The sequence below is a fragment of the Theropithecus gelada genome, chromosome 15 (genome assembly GCF_003255815.1).
Source record: "Theropithecus gelada isolate Dixy chromosome 15, Tgel_1.0, whole genome shotgun sequence".
Taxonomy (NCBI): domain Eukaryota; kingdom Metazoa; phylum Chordata; class Mammalia; order Primates; family Cercopithecidae; genus Theropithecus; species Theropithecus gelada.
In genome coordinates this window covers 20382511-20400050 of record NC_037683.1, presented here as the reverse complement: position 1 = coordinate 20400050, position 17540 = coordinate 20382511, and the positions used below count along the sequence as shown (strand labels likewise).

General features: G+C 42.8%; 1 protein-coding gene across 4 annotated transcripts in view; it reads right to left on the bottom strand.

Annotated features, from left to right (window-relative positions):
- The window catches only part of CDK5RAP2 (CDK5 regulatory subunit associated protein 2), a 185775-nt gene that overhangs the window by 62584 nt on the left and 105651 nt on the right, over positions 1-17540 (bottom strand). For 3 of the 4 annotated variants that reach the window (XM_025359182.1, XM_025359184.1, XM_025359183.1), the window contains exons 17-21: positions 17231-17340; positions 14979-15116; positions 7712-7807; positions 5281-5453; positions 309-726 (exon numbers count right to left, since the gene is read on the bottom strand). In XM_025359182.1, the coding sequence (XP_025214967.1) occupies positions 309-726; positions 5281-5453; positions 7712-7807; positions 14979-15116; positions 17231-17340 (935 nt within the window). The remainder of the gene's footprint in view (positions 1-308; positions 727-5280; positions 5454-7711; positions 7808-14978; positions 15117-17230; positions 17341-17540) is intronic. The other variant, XM_025359185.1, reaches the window with a different exon arrangement.

The following is a 17540-nucleotide window of genomic DNA, read 5'->3' as shown; positions in this document are numbered from 1 at the left end:
CTATAGACAGATGTATAAACAAGACTTCACATGTGTTTTTTCTAAGGAAAACACATAAATGTCACAATATACAGATAAATTAGGGCTGAGATGGAGGAAGACAGACAAAGGGAGTGAGGGGAAGGAGAGCCAGGGGAAGGTCAGCGAGGACACACAGCTCTGGGTGGAGGCTAGGGTAAGTGCAAGCAGAGAGAGACACTGGACATTCTCATCATATAAATGGGAAGAAAGTGGTAAGATTAAAGGTGATTTTTAAAGTTTTTTGTTTGTATAAAGTAAGTACATAATTAATACATGGAAAAACTTACTCTATTGGTCCCACCAGGGAGGGAAAGGAGGGCAGCCTGCCACCCAGGCACCCCGTGCAGGTTCTCTGGCCGATGCTGTGCTCTGAGTGCAGTGTTGATCGGTTTCTCTTCCCAAGCCTCTCTCACTGCTTCGTGCTTGGTTCTGAGCAGGTCGCCCTCCGTGGCCACAGTCTGCACTGAGGCATCTTTCAGCTCCACCTTGGGCACTTCGCCTGCCTTTACTAGCTGGGCCTCACAAGACAACTTCAGTTCATCATGTGGCTTGGAAAATGAGTTGGTTTGGACAAAATGGACAAGTTCACCTTTTTGCTTGGGTGTCTTCTCAGTTTTACCACCAAGGTGTTCTCCAGAAACTTCCTGCTCTGTCAAGCACAGATGTCCCAGAAGCAGTTCCCGTACCACTTTCAGAAGGTCTGGCCTGTTTTTCCAAAAGGGAAGGAAGTGGAAGAATCAAGCTTTCTGCTAGGCCTTGTCCCCTAGCCAGTATCCCAAGTTATCCCCACCTACTGTTGCCCAGATTCCATCAAAACTAAATACAGTGTGTACCCACAACGTGCCAGGACCCACATCCAGTATTTTATCCTGTGTAACCTCACAGCAACCAAACAAGGCAGGTACTACCATGTCATTTCAAGGACAAGAAGAGTAGAATTAATTTGACACAAGGTACACAGCAAGTGGGTGGGTCACATGAATATGTGAATGCAGGCTGGGCCCAAGTAGAAAAAAACAGGATTATAAGGTGTCCATGACAATTACAGGGTCCTCCCTGACTCTACCCCGCCAGCCAACCTCCTAGCCCTGGCCCCATTTCTATATCCAGGAGCAAGTACGGCTTTAGACTAATCTGGCCAACCTGGCTAGTCCATCGATGACCTAATCCATCTTGGTGCACAATGGGTGCTTAACAAAGAGGTGGTAATGAAGGAATATCTGTATACAGGCATAGTAGAAAATGCATTGGTTTTGAAGACAGATAAAAATCCCTTCATATTCTAACTCCGCAATTCTCTGAAAAGAAGATAAGTATTCCTCCACAAGACAGCTATGAGGATTAAACGAGATAAGTGTATAGGCAGCAGATACTTTCCATGCTCCTTGTCACATACCCTTGGCACACCTCTGACTTCAGCTGCTGCTGCGTGGACAGTTCCCATAGACACAGTCCCACCTCAAACACCCTCTATATCTCTGCTGCCTTGGGGCTTTTTCCAAAGCTCTATGAGCAAGCCAGTAAAGCAGTGTGGAAGTGTGAAACAGTTTCCATTTCTGGGGAAACTCTCAACCAGTGGGAGAAGACAGCTGTTGCGTAAATGTCCCAGTCTCCCATCCTTCAGACGGACCACACAGGCATAGTAATATACAGTCCCTTAGAGGGTCCCCAGCAGTAACCAGATCATTACTGCACCCTTATTGGTTCTGCTTTCATTCCTGTCTTACTCTCCCTGAGCCCTCATTCCTGCTCCCTGATGTCAAATCCCAAACAAATCCCTTATACTCTAATCCGAATCTCAGGCTCTGCTTTCCAGGGAAGCAAAACTAAGCCAGCATGTAAAACACCTGGAATGGTGCTCAGGTGGAATAACTCAAGAAGACTCCCTTGTGTGTTTCTTGTGCTGGGCACTGCAGTGGCCACTGGGGATATAAAACTGTCCCAGGAGGACATGGACTGATTTTAGAGAAACATATGTAAACAAATTATGAGGGTTACAGGGCAACCATCCCAGACAGCGGAGGGTTTCTAACATCAATGAGAACAGTCTAAGCATGGAAGCCTCGAGGAGGGGAAATGGAACAGTCTAAGCATGGAAAACAACAGGAACAGAGTCAAGTGGCGAAGAAGGGGTGAGGCTGGAAAGATGGGCAGGGAAGAAACGAAGAGTCCTGTACAACACATTGAGAAAAAAAAAAAGGAAGGCCACTGAAAGGCCTTGCAATGGACCGGGCTGGTCACACACGTGCTTCAGAAAGGTGACTCCAGGCCGGGCGTCGTGGTTCACGCCTATCATCCCAGCGCTTTGGGAGTCCAGGGCAGGCAGACAGCTTGGGCTCACGAATTCGAGACCAGCCTGGGCAACATGGCGAAACCCTATCTCTACAAAAAATACAAAAAATTAGCCAGGGATGATGGCATGTGCCTGTAGTCCCAGCTACTCGGGAGGCTGAGGTGGGAGGATGGCTTGAACACAGGAGGCTGCAGTGAACTGAGATCGTGCCACTGCACTCCAGCCTGAGCAATAGAGCCAAACTTTGTGTCCAAAAAAAAAAAAGAAAAAAAAAAAAATCAAGAAAGGTGACTCTGGCTGCTGCTGCATAGAGAATGGACAGAGAGGCCTCACACACAGAGGAGCTCCCCTCATGCTGGTCTAATCACAGAGTAATAACTGCAAAATATGCACACCTAAAAAATAGTGTAAGGTACACTATAGTGCTCAAAAATCAAGATAAAAGTATCCAAAGATCAGAAACAGGGGAGAAAACCCACAGCTGTAAGAAGAGGGCTATTAAAAAGACAACAACCTAATGAAAGATTTCACAATTGAGGAAACAGAAACAATAAAGCAATCTGAAGAAGATTTTTAAGTATGTATAAATCATCTAAAAACTAAAGGGAAAAGATCATAAGAAGACAGAGTTATGAAACTGGGACAGAAAGTTATGCGAAAATAAATGGGGGAAGTAGAGAGAAGAGAACAGCTGGAAAGCTGTTGCTAACTCCCAGGAGAAAGAAAATGCAGGTCTGGGTGAGGTGGTGGCAGTCAGCAAAAGAAGGGGACAGAAGGTCCTCATCGGTGTTAGCTCTTTTTTCTTCTCACTTCGGTTTCTACTACCTGTTCTATTTCTAGAAACCCTGTGAAACAGTCAGGCTGTACTCTACAACTCCTTTAACATACTCTGACCTTCCCTTCCTCCGATCTTTGCTGCCACTGGCAATGACAGGCACCCCTGTGTTATCTTTCCCACTGAGCCCTCTGAGGGGAGGGAGAAGGCCCTCTGCATATCCAGATTTCTATTATCTAGATGGGGGCAGAGTCAACTCCATTTAAATAGCTATAGCACACCAAAATGGGGTTAACAACAAAATTTAAACGTATGGTACATTTTTCACCTCTAATGTGAAATTATCTAGACAACAGAAACAACCTCAAACTATAGTAAACCCAGACTTTCAAAATATTTCTGGCATTTCAAGCTTCAGATGTTAAACTAAATTTTCCTTTCCTTCGCCTTTTTAATATAGATAAAAAATAATGACAATTGTTATTTGGCTAGCCAAAGGAAGACCATTACTCACCACCAAACAACACAATAAAACCGAGGAAAAATACTTTACACATGGGTAGTAAAAGGTGGTGAAAGAGGCCATTATAATATACTAAAGTGGTGGTGCTATTAAATAAAATATTTCAAGTGTTATTTTGCTAGAAATCTGAACAGCAGATTCATTAAGCTATAACTGTAAGCCGGACCTTTTCAATGGTTCAGTCCAAGAGACTTCTCAGAGCCCAAATATTGTTTATATCCCCTTCCTGGGCATCTGTGCCATGAGGAAGGTATAAGGGAAGAGGAATTGACATTTCCTAAGCACTTACCATGTGCCAAATCCTCTAAATACACTGAATCCTCACAATAAGACTGCGAGAGGGGGATTCTTTAAAAGCCCATTTTACAGATGAATAAATGGGCTCATAAAGGTTCAGGATCCCCCAACCAAGTGGCAGAGCAAAGCTGAGATTCCAGACCTTTCTGACTCCCATTTCAGCTGGGACTGAAACGCTTCCATTGCCAGAAGGAAGCATTTCATTTCCCCCAACCGGCCAATTCACCACGCTCCTACCACAGCCCACTGCACTCTCCCTGATTCACATCACCCAAGTACATTCCCACATGGCCCTCACACAAAAGTGTCTTTTAACTCTGAAGTAAAATTAGGGATCACGATGTTCAGGAAATCCTCCATTTCCCAAGCACTAACTACTACGGTCATCTAACTACTTGTGATAATAAGCAAGAACTGCCACTGAGCATGTCTTCCAAGAAGACTCATGCTAGAAAAATATTGGACAGACGTCAGGGATTGGGGAGGAGTCAGGTTTGCTGAGCTCACAAAAACAGAGTGCTTCAATCCCATTTTTCCGCTGAAGAAATGCCCATAAGGCTTAGTCCATCAATGATACAAGAAATATTAGTGTTCCTGGCTCTTGTCAAGAGTCATGGGCAATCATTACTGCTCTATTTCTCTACCTATTCGGGAGGAGAACTGAAAACTGTTATTGAACACGCACCACACCACACGCCAGCCATTTTTCTTGTTTTTTTTCTTACTCCCCACAGCAACCCTAAGAAGTAATCAGATAAACTGAGGCACTGAGAGATAAAAAGACAGCTCTTTTTGGTTCCAAAGCCCAAGCAGCTGTTATGGATGGACTAGGAAGAACATGAAAGGGGGAAAAATTACTCCCAAAGGATTAATTGAAAAAACACAAATGTACGGAATATTTCTCCTTTTTTGTTTTAAGGAAAACAACCTGTAGTATCTCCTCACATAGGAATGGCTCCCAACAGATACAATGAGAAGACAACTTTAATTCAAGCTCAACAAAAACAGCAGAATCACAACTACAATGATATTTTTTAAGCTGTTGTCGAAACTGGGAGAGATTTCGGTAGGGCTGATTCCTCTCGCTGACAGCAAGGCAGCCCTTTCTGGGGCTCCCAGGAATAATTCTCAAAGAAAGCTTCCTTTCTCCTCTTTATAATGGGCTTACATGAGGCTTTGCTGACGTCCCCTCACAGCCACTAGCATGCAGCCTAATTACTTAATTGCATGACTGGCAAGATTCCTTCCAAGCCATTTCAGGAGCTCTCTCAGGTAAATTACACAGCACCATCATCTAAACCCATTTAGCAAAATGAGTTTGTTCTCCCCTAGAACTAGAGAAACAAAGGAATGTCTGGGCCTCATGTCTACCTGGATTCCAGTAACAACGTGGCCTTCTCATTGAACAAAGGGGCAAGCAGGTTTATGAACACGCCCTCTTCTAGGCAGCCAGGTGCGTGGGCCCCATCGGATTCTAAAATCTTAGGCTCCGTGTGCCTTAAGTATCCATTTTTGCAGCCTCCTTTGGAAAGGTCTTTCATAATCTGCAAATAAAAGTATTTGGTCAAATAATAGAATAAGGAGTAAGGGAAGCGGGTGTGTGGAGAGAGGATGGAGATGCAGGGTAAGTGAGTAAGTGCAAATAAGCCAGACACACTGAGCCAGAGAGAAACAGAAAAGGAAAGGGGAGGAGAAGGAGGAAGAGAGAGAGACACAGGCAGGCAGGTACGCACGTATTCACTTTAACGCAGGGAGATGTTCTAGAAAGAGGATAGAGATGTTTACATCACATCTCCTCACCCTCAGTTTCCTCACCTATAAAATGGGGGTAGTAATGGTACCGCCCGCAGTTCTTAGGAGAATGAAATGAGACCACCTCAGGTTACTTGTCTTACTCACTACAGGTGCACACCGGAAATGCATTCTCCCACCCCTACGGCCCACTCCTTGAAAGTTCTTTCTAAGAAGAGTAGGGAACCCATGTCATTAACAATGATTTGAGTGCTTATTATATTCTTCTTGCAATGTATCCTCCTTATTATGTATCAGAAAGCTGACTTACTCTTTACAGACACATACGATTTAACATGGCTTTGATCTTTCTCATTAGGAAGGTAGAGAGTTCCTAATTCCCATGGAGATGTTATTTACGGATCCACCTTCTTGGGTCACTGAGGGTCCCAGAGGAGTGGTACCAAAGACGCATCTAGTTAAAGCCTGTACTGGGCATGTCTTTGAGGTGCTGCAATTAGCATTCTTTCTCCCCTATCCAAAGTTGTAAATTTCTTCTACCAGTCTATAAATAATTCCTCTTGACTTCATTACTGCTGGTGATATACACACTAGCCATCACCCCCATCTCTCCACACTGGTGAAATGATTAAGATTTTTAAATGGAAGACAAGACCTACACAAATGAGTTGTTATTTATAGTGTCTTCTTGGCCACCAATCTAGTTATTAAATCCAACTAATAAGCAACCTCCAAAGAAGGAAACATACAGAATAATAAAAACAATAATTATTATTTACTGAGCACTTATTACATGCCTTTCTATTTAAATATCACAATCCTAAAAGGAAGTATTACTATCCTCATTGATGAGGAAACTCAGGCTTAGAGGTTAAACACTAATTAACCAAGGTCACAGAGATAGTAGTGCCAAAGCTAAGACTTCGAATGAGGTTCATCTGGTTGCACTTTTAATTACTTTGCTTTCTAAAACTATCTATATTTGAAGATCTTCCCTTTGTGACTCCACAAACTTGAACACCCTGAAGGCCAAAAATGCCAAATCTGTAGCATCTTACCCCCACCACATCCCAGTCTCTAGGGTTCTTTCAACTTTGGAGACTGCTTGGAGTCTCCCACACATTTTATGAAATAGAGGGTTGGAGACTGCTTGCTCCAAATGTTCAGTATCAATGTGATTGGAAGAGTGCTCTATGTGGACGGGGGTCAGATTCTCACAATGCCCAAATGACAGTAATGTGGGTTCCAGATGAGGAGACTGCAGAGTGCCCCTAGGAAGGGGAGCTAAGTTCCATCAGTAGGTCTTTACGCCTCAACCAAATGATCTGGTAGTTCACACAGTCCAGAAACAAGGGTTCTTATCCCAACTCTATCACTGATTTACTCTCTGCCCCAAATAAATCATCACTCCTCAAAGGCTTCAGTTCCTAATTCATAAAATGCGTTGGATTAGCTCACTGAAGATTTGTCCAGGTCAAACATCTAATGCCTGCTATTCTACTATAACACGTCCATTTTTATTTGCAAGTATACGCTTGTTTTCATGTTTCACGACTGGCTCTGTCACCCAGTTTTTTTTTTTTTTTTTTGAGACGGAGTCTCGCTCTGTCGCCCAGGCTGGAGTACAGTGGCCAGATCTCAGCTCACTGCAAGCTCCGCCTCCCGGGTTCACGCCATTCTCCTGCCTCAGCCTCCCGAGTAGCTGGGACTACAGGCGCCCGCCACCTCGCCCGGCTAGTTTTTTGTATTTTTTAGTAGAGACGGGGTTTCACCGTGTTAGCCAGGATGGTCTCGATCTCCTGACCTCGTGATCCGCCCGTCTCGGCCTCCCAAAGTGCTGGGATTACAGGCGTGAGCCACCGCGCCCGGCCGGTCCAGTTTTTAACTTCTAAGAGGGAAGAGACCTAGTCTTTGCTTTCCACTGGCACATGAAAGGTACACGATATAGGCAGAATGAACAGAAAACTCACTGGACTCATTCCAGACTCGAAGACTGGTTTGGACATAGAGTGGAATAGATGAAATAAGGAGTTAACTGCAAGGTTCCTACCTCATTACTCTGCTGCAAATGCTGGTCACTCAGGAAGTTATTCTCGTCATCCTCTCCAATTTTGATCGTGTCCTCATCCTCCTTGCTAGCCATAAGCTACATGGAGCATGGAATGATGTGAAAATGCAACCCAAAAAAGTGTGCAGCATGAATATGTATGAATAAGTCAGTGATGTCTTTTTTTTTTTAATGCAAAACAAAAGGCAAACAAAAAAGAGGAACAAACAAATGCCAAAGCCATGAAATAAAAATTAACCAAAGTTAGAGTTGCTAGTTGTGGCGAATCACACCAGCTGCCTGGATCAAGCATAATTTAAGGACAAATTCCCCAAGAAAACAACTAAAGACATTTCCCCTTGCCCTTGCATGGCCCTTCCTTAGCTGCCGTAAATTAAATATGCTGTATGCCACTGCCACTCCTGCCTTTGCTAAATTCACTTTCAGATTATATAAAAGTAACAAGATTTTGGAAAACAGCTATTGATGGAATTGCAAATATCAAATAGCAAGAAAGTAATAAATGAAATTTATGGTGTGCCCAATTAATGCATCATTTCTCCTATTTAGCACAAGGCATAAACCTCTTCTTGTTCGACTGTCACACCTCTGAGATGGGCAGTCCTGGCAACACTGTCATTTTGCTGACAAAAAGTCTTCATCTCTAATGAGGAGAGTATCACGCTTGCCTGACGATAACTTTATGCTTTTGGAAATGAAGGAGAGTTATTTATAAAGACTGCATAAATCCCTAATGCTTCAAAGAAGTGTAAATCCCAAAGCTTCTGAGTGCTACAAAATGGATGGTACAAAGTTCTCAAGAAAGCCAGTTCTCAGCTCTCCGGAAAAGCAAAAATTCTATTCATGGGGCACCTGAATTAACCAAATTAAAAATGAGAGAAAAGGTGGCCAGCCACTCCCGGGTAAGGAACCAATCGAAGCTATGTCAAAATTATACCAAATCTTATCTCACCAATAAAAGAGTCTGGCCAGGTGCGGTGGCTCACACCTGTAATCTTAGCACTTTGGGAGCCCTAGGCAGGCAGATTGCTTGAGCCTAGCAGTTCAAGACCAGTCAGGACAACAGAGTGAGACACTTGTCTCTACAAAAAGTACAAAAATTCTCCGGGTGTGGTGGCACATGCCTGTAGTCCCAGGAGACTGAGGCAGAAGGATCACCTGAGCCCAGGGAGGTTGAGGCTGCAGTGAGCCGTGATCACACCACTGCACTCCAGCCTGGGCAACAGAGTAAGACCCTGTCTCGAAAACAAAAACAAAACAAAATAGTCTACACCGAAGGTGCTGAAACCACGGACTACTGGGTCATTTGTTGGGTGTGTTGTACATGTGAGATACCTAGGGTTCTAGTTCAAGTTTTATTTCTGAATCCCTACATTTAGTCAATTATCCCCATAGCTCTCCAGTCCAACTCTCTGATTTTCCTTTCAGAAGAAAAACATTGTTTTGGAAGAAAAACAAAACAAAGGCAACTGAGTTCAGTTTTTATAGAAACTTCCCAGGGTCAGAACACATTCAATCTAACCGTATCTAAATCTGCAATCAGGATCAAACAGAAGTGATGATCAAAAACCATATCCCACTATCCTATCAAGCACAAAACAGACTAGACATGCATAAATATACCTACTGAGGTATAAAAGTTTATAAATATGGGTAAGGAACCCTCTTTCTCTTTTGGTTTCTTCCCTCATTACCGTAACATTCTCACCATGATAAAGACTAACTGGAACTATCAAACTTGTTGGTGGGAATATAAAAGGTTTGGACAAAGCATTGGCATTTCTTATAAAACTAATAACCCTATGACTCAGGAATTCTACTCGCAGGTACTCATTAAGTTTAAAAAAAAAAAAAAAAGGTATGTCCCAACAAAGAATTGTACATGAATGCTCATATCACCTTTTACCCAAGTGTCCATTAATAGCAGAATGAATAAACAACGTAATCCATTCATGCAATGGAATACTACTTGGCAATAAAAAGGAACAAACTTGATGCACTAACAACATAGATGAATCTTAAAAACATAATGCTGAGTAAAAGAATATATACAAAAGAGAATATACTGTAGGACTCCACTTATATGACGGTCTAGGCAAAATTAATCCATAGTGGGACAAAATCAGAAGAGCAGCTGGGGTGGGATTGGGTTTGGACAACAGAGGACATGCAGGCTCTTGATAGGGGTTTGCCTTACACAGGCACATACACTTGTAAAACTTAGTGAACACAGGCTTACAATTTCTATAGTTCATTTAACTATAAGCATTTATTGAAGATATGCACACTGAAGTACTTAGGGGGAAGTATACTGATGTTTGCAGCTTCAATTAAAATTTATCAGAAAGATGAGACAGAGTGATGATGGGCAGGTGGGAAATGTGCATAGAACCTAAGTGGTGAGTATATGGGTATTCACTGTAAAATTCTTTTCACTTTGCTGTGTCTGAATTTTTTCATAATAAAATATTAGAAGAAAGTCTTTCCCATCTTTAAAACAAAACAAAACAAAACAGGGCCGGGCGTGGAGGCTCACGCCTGTAATCCCAGCACTTTGGGAGGCCGAGGCGGGCAGATCACGAGGTCAGGAGATCGAGACTATCCTGGCTAACATTGTGAAACCCCATCTCTACTAAAAATAAAAAAAAAATTAGCCAGGTGTGGTGGCAGACGACTGTAATCCCAGCTACTCGGGAGGCTGAGGTAGGAGAATGGTGTGAGCCTGGGAGGCGGCGCTTAGCTTGCAGTGAGCTGAGATAGCACCACTGTACTCCAGCCTGGGTAACAGGGTGAGACTCCGTCTCAAAACAACAACAAAAGTCTCTCTCTGATTCCCCAACAGCTCTGGTCACTGAGTGTTCTCTGCCTCTCTCCAGGCTTCTGCAAGGGGTCTATTCTCACCTTCTGCAATGCGGCTTTTACTGCCCAGGAAAGGTCCCCAAAGACCTTGTTTATTAACGAGAGATGAAATCCACATGGGGTTAGGAAGGAGGCAGAGAGAAGCTCCTCCCTGACTCCTGCGGATCTGAGAAGAGTTTCGCCTAAGTTTAGATGAGCAAAGAAAGTATCGTGAACACGTCATTCCAAGTTGAAATATGAAAAGCATCAAAGTTATTCTGCATTTCCAGAACCATAACCATGCCAATACTTGATACAGTGAAGTAAAAATTCACTTTCATTTTTCTTTACCTCTGCTGACCTGGTCAAAATTAAAAGTAAACTCTCAGTTTCCAGGAATGGTCAAGAAATTAAATGTTATGGACATAGAGAAATGTACTTCATGCTACATGCTACTTACCTATTTTTGAAGACATAGAACTAAGATGTCAGAAAGAACTGAGTCACTATACCTGGCTCAGCTTCCAGCCCTACCGCCACTAAAGAAGCAACCTCCAAACCTCCAAGTGTCAACTGGCTCTATCCTCATTTCCTCACTTCTCATCACTTCTCTTTGCCCTGCAAGCTGGCTTCTGTCCCCTTCACTCTAATGAAACCGGTCATGGGACTCACAGGAAGTTCTCAGTACTTTTTTCTTTCTTGTCTTCTCAGAGTGTTCCACACTATGAAACACTCCCTCCTTGAAACCCCATGCTGTTACTCTGCACTCTACTGCCTCTCCCCCTGCCTCTTGAGCTATTCTTTCTTCATCCTCTTGGCAGCTCCCCTTCCTCCTCCAGGAAGAACTTCCCTTAATCCCCAAAGTGAGGGCTGAGCACCTGTCTACAACTCCCTTGAGACTCTGCATTCACTGCATCAGAGCCCTCACCACACTCTGCCGCAACTGCCCCTCTGCTTCTCTAGATTACATCCTAGACAGGGCGGGGACATGTATGTGTTCATAGTTTTAATATCAATGCCTGATGCTCAATAACGCTGCTGAACAAATAAACAAATGAATAATGACTTTTTTCAAAACGAGATCTAGAAACAAGTCGTCTTCAGGATTACCTCTGGTCTTGCAACTCAAAGGGTATTCCTTAGGGCAGCAGAAGCATCATCACCCGAATTTGTTAGAAATACAGACTCTCAGGCCCCATGCTAGGCTTACTGGACAAGAATCTGCATTTTAACAAGACTCGCAGGAAATTTACATGCACATTAAACTTCAGAAGCACTGCCCTATGGTGTTGCTAAACAACTCTAAACGGAGTCAGAAAAGGGTTATAGTCCCATCTCTGCCACTAACTCACCAAAAAAAAAAATTAAAATAGCTGTTTTACTGAGTGCTACCACATGCCAGAACTGTGCCAAGGGCTTTATAAATCATGTAAAACTCATAACAACATATGAAGTCAAATTGTTAGAAAGCTCCTCCTTTTAATGAAATTAAATCTGCTCTGACAAACCAGGTTTTATTGTTACTATTAGCAGAATATTTAACAAGCACCTTCTACTTCTCAGAACCATTTCTGTCCTTTAGAGTCACTAAGGTCTATTTCTTGTCAACATGACAGCCCTACAAATATTTGAGTTCAATTACATTATGCCCCTTTGTCCAGGTTTCCTCTCTACGTCAAAAAAAAAGTTAGTTTTCTAACCATTCTTAATAATGACAATATAAGTAAATAATAATAGTAACTAAAGCTTTCGAGCCTTTGCAGTGTGCCAGGACCCATGCCACATGCTTTCTTTACACATAGCCTGCACTCAGAAGGCAGGTCCACAAGTTATACAGTTCCTGGCTTTCTATGCTCACCATCCTGACTACACTCTGCTGAAATCACTCCCCTGTATCAATTTTCAACCTAATTATCCTATAATGCATGAATAACCAGCAAATAAATATGAGAAAATAGGTGCAATCTCATATTTTTTTAAATGTACACAGCAACAACAGGATACCTGTTCTTGGTGTTTTGTTTGGTGGTGTCTATGTGAACTACCAGCAGGCAGGAACTGAGAACCATGGTACCCAGCTGGTGAGGTTCTACACCAGAGCCAGCATCTTAAAAAGAAATCTGACAAACTCCATTAGAGCCTTCAAACTACTTATAGTCTTTTACAAATTAAAAGTTGTTGGGGGGCGGGGGAGAATAAATAAATAAATGAAAATAAATTACATGCCTATTGCATATTTATATCTGTCCTTTGACCTACTAATGACACATATCTGGGAATCAACTCTAAGGAAAAAAAAAACCTAAACACAGAAAAAGATTTGTGTCCAAAGACATTTATTAGAGAATTAAAAATGGCAAATCACTAGAAATAACCTACATGTCCAACAGCAGTGAGGCAGTTAAGTTTCAGCACTTTCATAAGATGGGATGAGATGCTATGACATAATAGCAATTAGCAAGAACAGAAGACAAAGCTGCATTCCAGCAGAGGTATGTGCATACACATGTTCATACACACAAATAACAGAAGGAACACTTCCAAATGTTAATTAACTGTGTGCTTGTTTTAAAGTGACAGAAATAGGGGTAATTTATTCTCTCTGTTTTCCAAATGTTGGGGTAATGCTATGGGTTAATTAAATATTGGAGAAAAAATACTGAATTTTAAAAATAAAAATATACTTGCTTTCCCCCCACCTTTTCTGATTTATAGGCTACTAGAGAACAGGAATCATACCCAGATCCCACTTTGCAAGTCATGCTGCTCGGGAAATGCTGTGGACAATATACGCATTTCTGGTTTGTTTCTGATTTGTTTCTCATCAAAGGAGAACCACACGTACTCCCAGAGAACCGCAGGCTCTGCTCTTTCCCATCTCACCCTCACCCTAACTCCATCTACTCCCTCAGCTAAGATTCCAGTGGGCACATCACCTTTCCCATCCCATTCTGGGGGATGATGGGGAGCTATGCTATAAAGAACAAGGCTATTCATGGGGAACATCAAATCGAAGTACAATATGATAAAAGACTCAACAAATCTGAGTCGGCTGATATTAAGATCTTAGGGGGAAAAGGAAAAAGCCGTTTTCTCCAAAGGACATAATGGGACATTTAACAGACTTTTGTTTTAAAGGGCAAATGAACAAACAAAACACACCATTTGTGTCTCAAATGAAGTTGGTGAAGAACGCTGCCTCGGAGGAAGCAAATCAGACTTGTTTCTCCCTAAATGGATCACAGATATTCTTAGTTTTCAAAATTATCTAGAGTCCTGGAGAATAAGATCAATAACGTTCCCTCTCACAAAGAAAGAAGATGGCCAGAGTGCAGCATAAATACCTTTGAGCATTTCCCACTTTGAAGGCAGGAGGAGACAGCTGAAGGCTGACAAATCTTTCCCAAGAAATGATGTTGCAATGAATGTGAGTTCTCCATCTACCTGGCACTCCAGGTAGAGCAGAAGACAACCCCAACCAGGAATATTCCAGTTTCATACACGAGGGACCCAAGTACATAAAGGCCCTACTACTGCACTTTATGGGAGAGCAGTTCTGGTCTTCCGAAACAACGCTAACACGCACATGAAGCAAGGTGCTTCCTACGGGAGAGTCAGGCCAAGATAGGGAATGAAGAGGGAAACAACATCACAACTTCAGGGTCCTCCCATTGTGCAGCCCGGGTCCCAAACAGAGAAAATCAGAGCCAACAAATCACCAAGATCAGCACTGAGGCCCAGAAGTCATCAAGGTGAATAAGACTTCTTTCCTCTTTTCCCGGGTGGGTTGTGTGTATGTCAGTTTTTCAATGTTAATGTATTCATTAAGGCTGCATCCACACTATTCAAATTATCTGGGTGGTTTGGAAACTCTCCAGATCCCTCTGAGACCACATCACTCATCCAGATGTGTGCCATCTGCAGCACAGGTCCCAGGGCTGGACCAGAGTCAAAGCATCACAGTATATCGAATGTGTCCATGGAGACATGACTCGAACCTGAGGAAGCTTGTGAGCAGACCTGACAGCCTAGCGGGACTCTCAATAACCAGTTCACAACAAAGGGAATTTCAGTTAGAGATCTCCCCAGGAACAGATGCAGTCTTGAAAAACCTTTCAGGTTGTTATACATACATACATATATATAAATATATGGTTTGTATACATACATACATATATATGAATATATGGTTTTGATGAGTTTTTTTTTTTTTTTGAGACAGGGTCTCGCTCTATCCCCCAGGCTGGAGTGCACTGGTGTAATCACAGCTCACTGCAGCCTCAACCTCCTGGGCCCAAGTGATCCTCCCACCTCAGCCTCCCAACGTGCCGGGATTACAGGCGTGAGCCACCATACCAAGCCAGTTGTTATATTTTTGTAATCAGTACATGACAACAAAAATGTTTCTTACCTCTGTTTGTTCTGTAGACACAAGTCTATCTGGAAACCCATTTCCCTGGAAACCCATGCAGGAGAGATCAAAAATGGTTTTCTTCAGATGCTGGTTGTCTGTATACAGCTCCTTCACTAGCTGTATGAGGTCACTGACCTAGGAGGTAAGAACAAGGACAGGGCTGTCCACCCAACAAGAGACTTCAGCTTCCCGGGGCCACAGCCCCAGACAGCCCTATTAAGCGACTCTTTGGCACCACGGTTATGGGGAATCAGGCTGATTCTAGCCCTCAGGATACCCTGCGCACAGTGACAAAAACACTGGCTTTAACATCTGACATACCAGTATTCTAATCCCAGAGCCATCACTTCAAGGCAAAAAGATCCTGGGCAAACTGCACAATCGAAGTCCCAGTTTCCTCATCTGTAGAGTTACTATGATAACTGAACAGGATTGTGGTCACAGTGCACTGAAGTCCCTGGCACGGTCTAAGTGTTCAGTCAGTGACAGCTAATACTATCTCTCTCCTGCACTTGAGGTCCTCTGGAGGAAAAGTCTCCCAAGGCTAAAGTTTCTGAAACTGTATCAGAGTCTTACTTTTCACTAGTGACCTCCTCCTCTGCACACCTATCTGGCAATGCCAGTAATATTAACAGTTGTCAATTATGAAGCAATTTACGGCTAGTAAAACACTCCTACAAGCTTTAGTCAATCACTCCTTGCAAAAATCCTGAGGAGGTGAACAGGCTAGGGTGTGTATCTCCATTTTACAATGAGGACATGAAATACAAAGAAATTTAACTGCCCAAAGTCCCACAGCTGGGGTGTCTAGAGAGCTAAATGAGACAGAACAATGGCCAAAGTGCCTAACCATATGGGAAAGAGCAGCTGCCTCTACACAGGCAGAGCTGGGCCTGGGTCTTGCGAGGCCAGACACATAAGGAACCGAGCAAACACCACCTTGGTTTCCTGCAGGCTTCAAATCCCAACGGCCAGTAATTTTCCGAGGCTTCTTGATGGAAGCGATTATTAGCTCTTCAAATAACATGGAAATTCCCACCCTGAGTACACATAGTAGATATCCAACACATCAAAATATGAACAAAAATTGGATCTAATCCTCAAGGAGGTTCTAGTAGGAAGAACAAGACATTCTGAATTTACTAAGTGCCAACCAAGTGAACTACCTCCTGGCCTTACCACAGCCCCAGTAGGCACTAGCAGCAGCTATTATCATCTCTATTTTCTTCATCTTTAAAAACTAACAGCTGCCTCCATACTCCTTGCCCTATTCCTCCCAAAATACCCAAAATTTTATTCTCCTTGCTATTTCTTTGTTCTGTGCCTTACACAGGCTGTTTTCTCTTTCTCTGCTGAGAAAGTGGAGACCTAGGCAAACTCTGAATTTGTCCTTCAAAACCCACTTCAAGTCTCACTTCTGTTGAGAAGCTTCCCCTGATCAAGTAAGCTCACCCCGCCATCTCCCATACAGGCAATTAACCTCTCCTCTGCTATTTCTATACCTTGTACAGCTGCCCATACAGCAACCTTGCACCTCACGTTGCAATTACTTGTTTAGATGCCTATCTCTTCTATCAGAATGTAAATTATTCCAAGACGGAAACTGAATCTCAGTCACACATACATGATAATTTTACAATAAACCAAACAGTCTCAAACCTCCTATTCCTAACAATGTTTTTCAGAACCTTGAAACACTAAACCACTCTAACCAGGCCACTGATCAACACATTGAAGAACCTTTCCAGTTTAAAAAAAGATGTATCGATCAAACCTGGAACGTTATTCATTCAAAATGTATCCATTATGAGCTCCTATATGTGTGCCAGGCAACGGGAAATCAGAAATAAGTAAGACATAATCACTAAGTTTAAGATGTTCACAACCTAGCAAGGAAATATAGACAAATAACCACATAATTACAGATCAGTAAGAGAAGGACATCGATTTGGATTAGGTACAAAAAAAAGAGGGGAACAGCCTGAAGGAAAAGTGGCTAACTCTAAACGGAGGGGCCAGAGACCTTTTCCTCAACGAGATCAAGCCTGGCTGGGTTCTTAGGCCTGGGGAGTTTATCAGACACAAGGGAAGGTACTCCAGGTAATGGACACAGGAGGGGCACACACAACAAGGCAGAGGGGACAGGAAGGAAGGAGAGGGGCCTTCAGAATCTTAACCTTCATCAGGAACCCAAGATACAACAAACAATCTAACAAAAAGAAATGCACTAAAAGTTAATAGGTCAATACCTTTTTCTTAAGTTCTTCTTGAGAAAAATGTTCCACTTGAAACCGATTGTTTTCTTCAAGGCAAATACTTAGATAAGATGTTTGATCACTATAAAATGAAAATGATTCTTCTGCCCAAAAAAACAAAAGGTGGGGAGGGGGAAGAGAAAAGGAATATCAGAAACAGGTCCTCCCAAGACTGATCCCAGTGCAATCCATCCAAAGCAAAGTGAACGGGGGAGGTGGGGCGGAAGGGAGCATAGTACACAGAGGGGGCCTAAGGCACCACCTTTGGCGTAAAAGTAATTTTCCCTTTCTCAACAGGCTGATA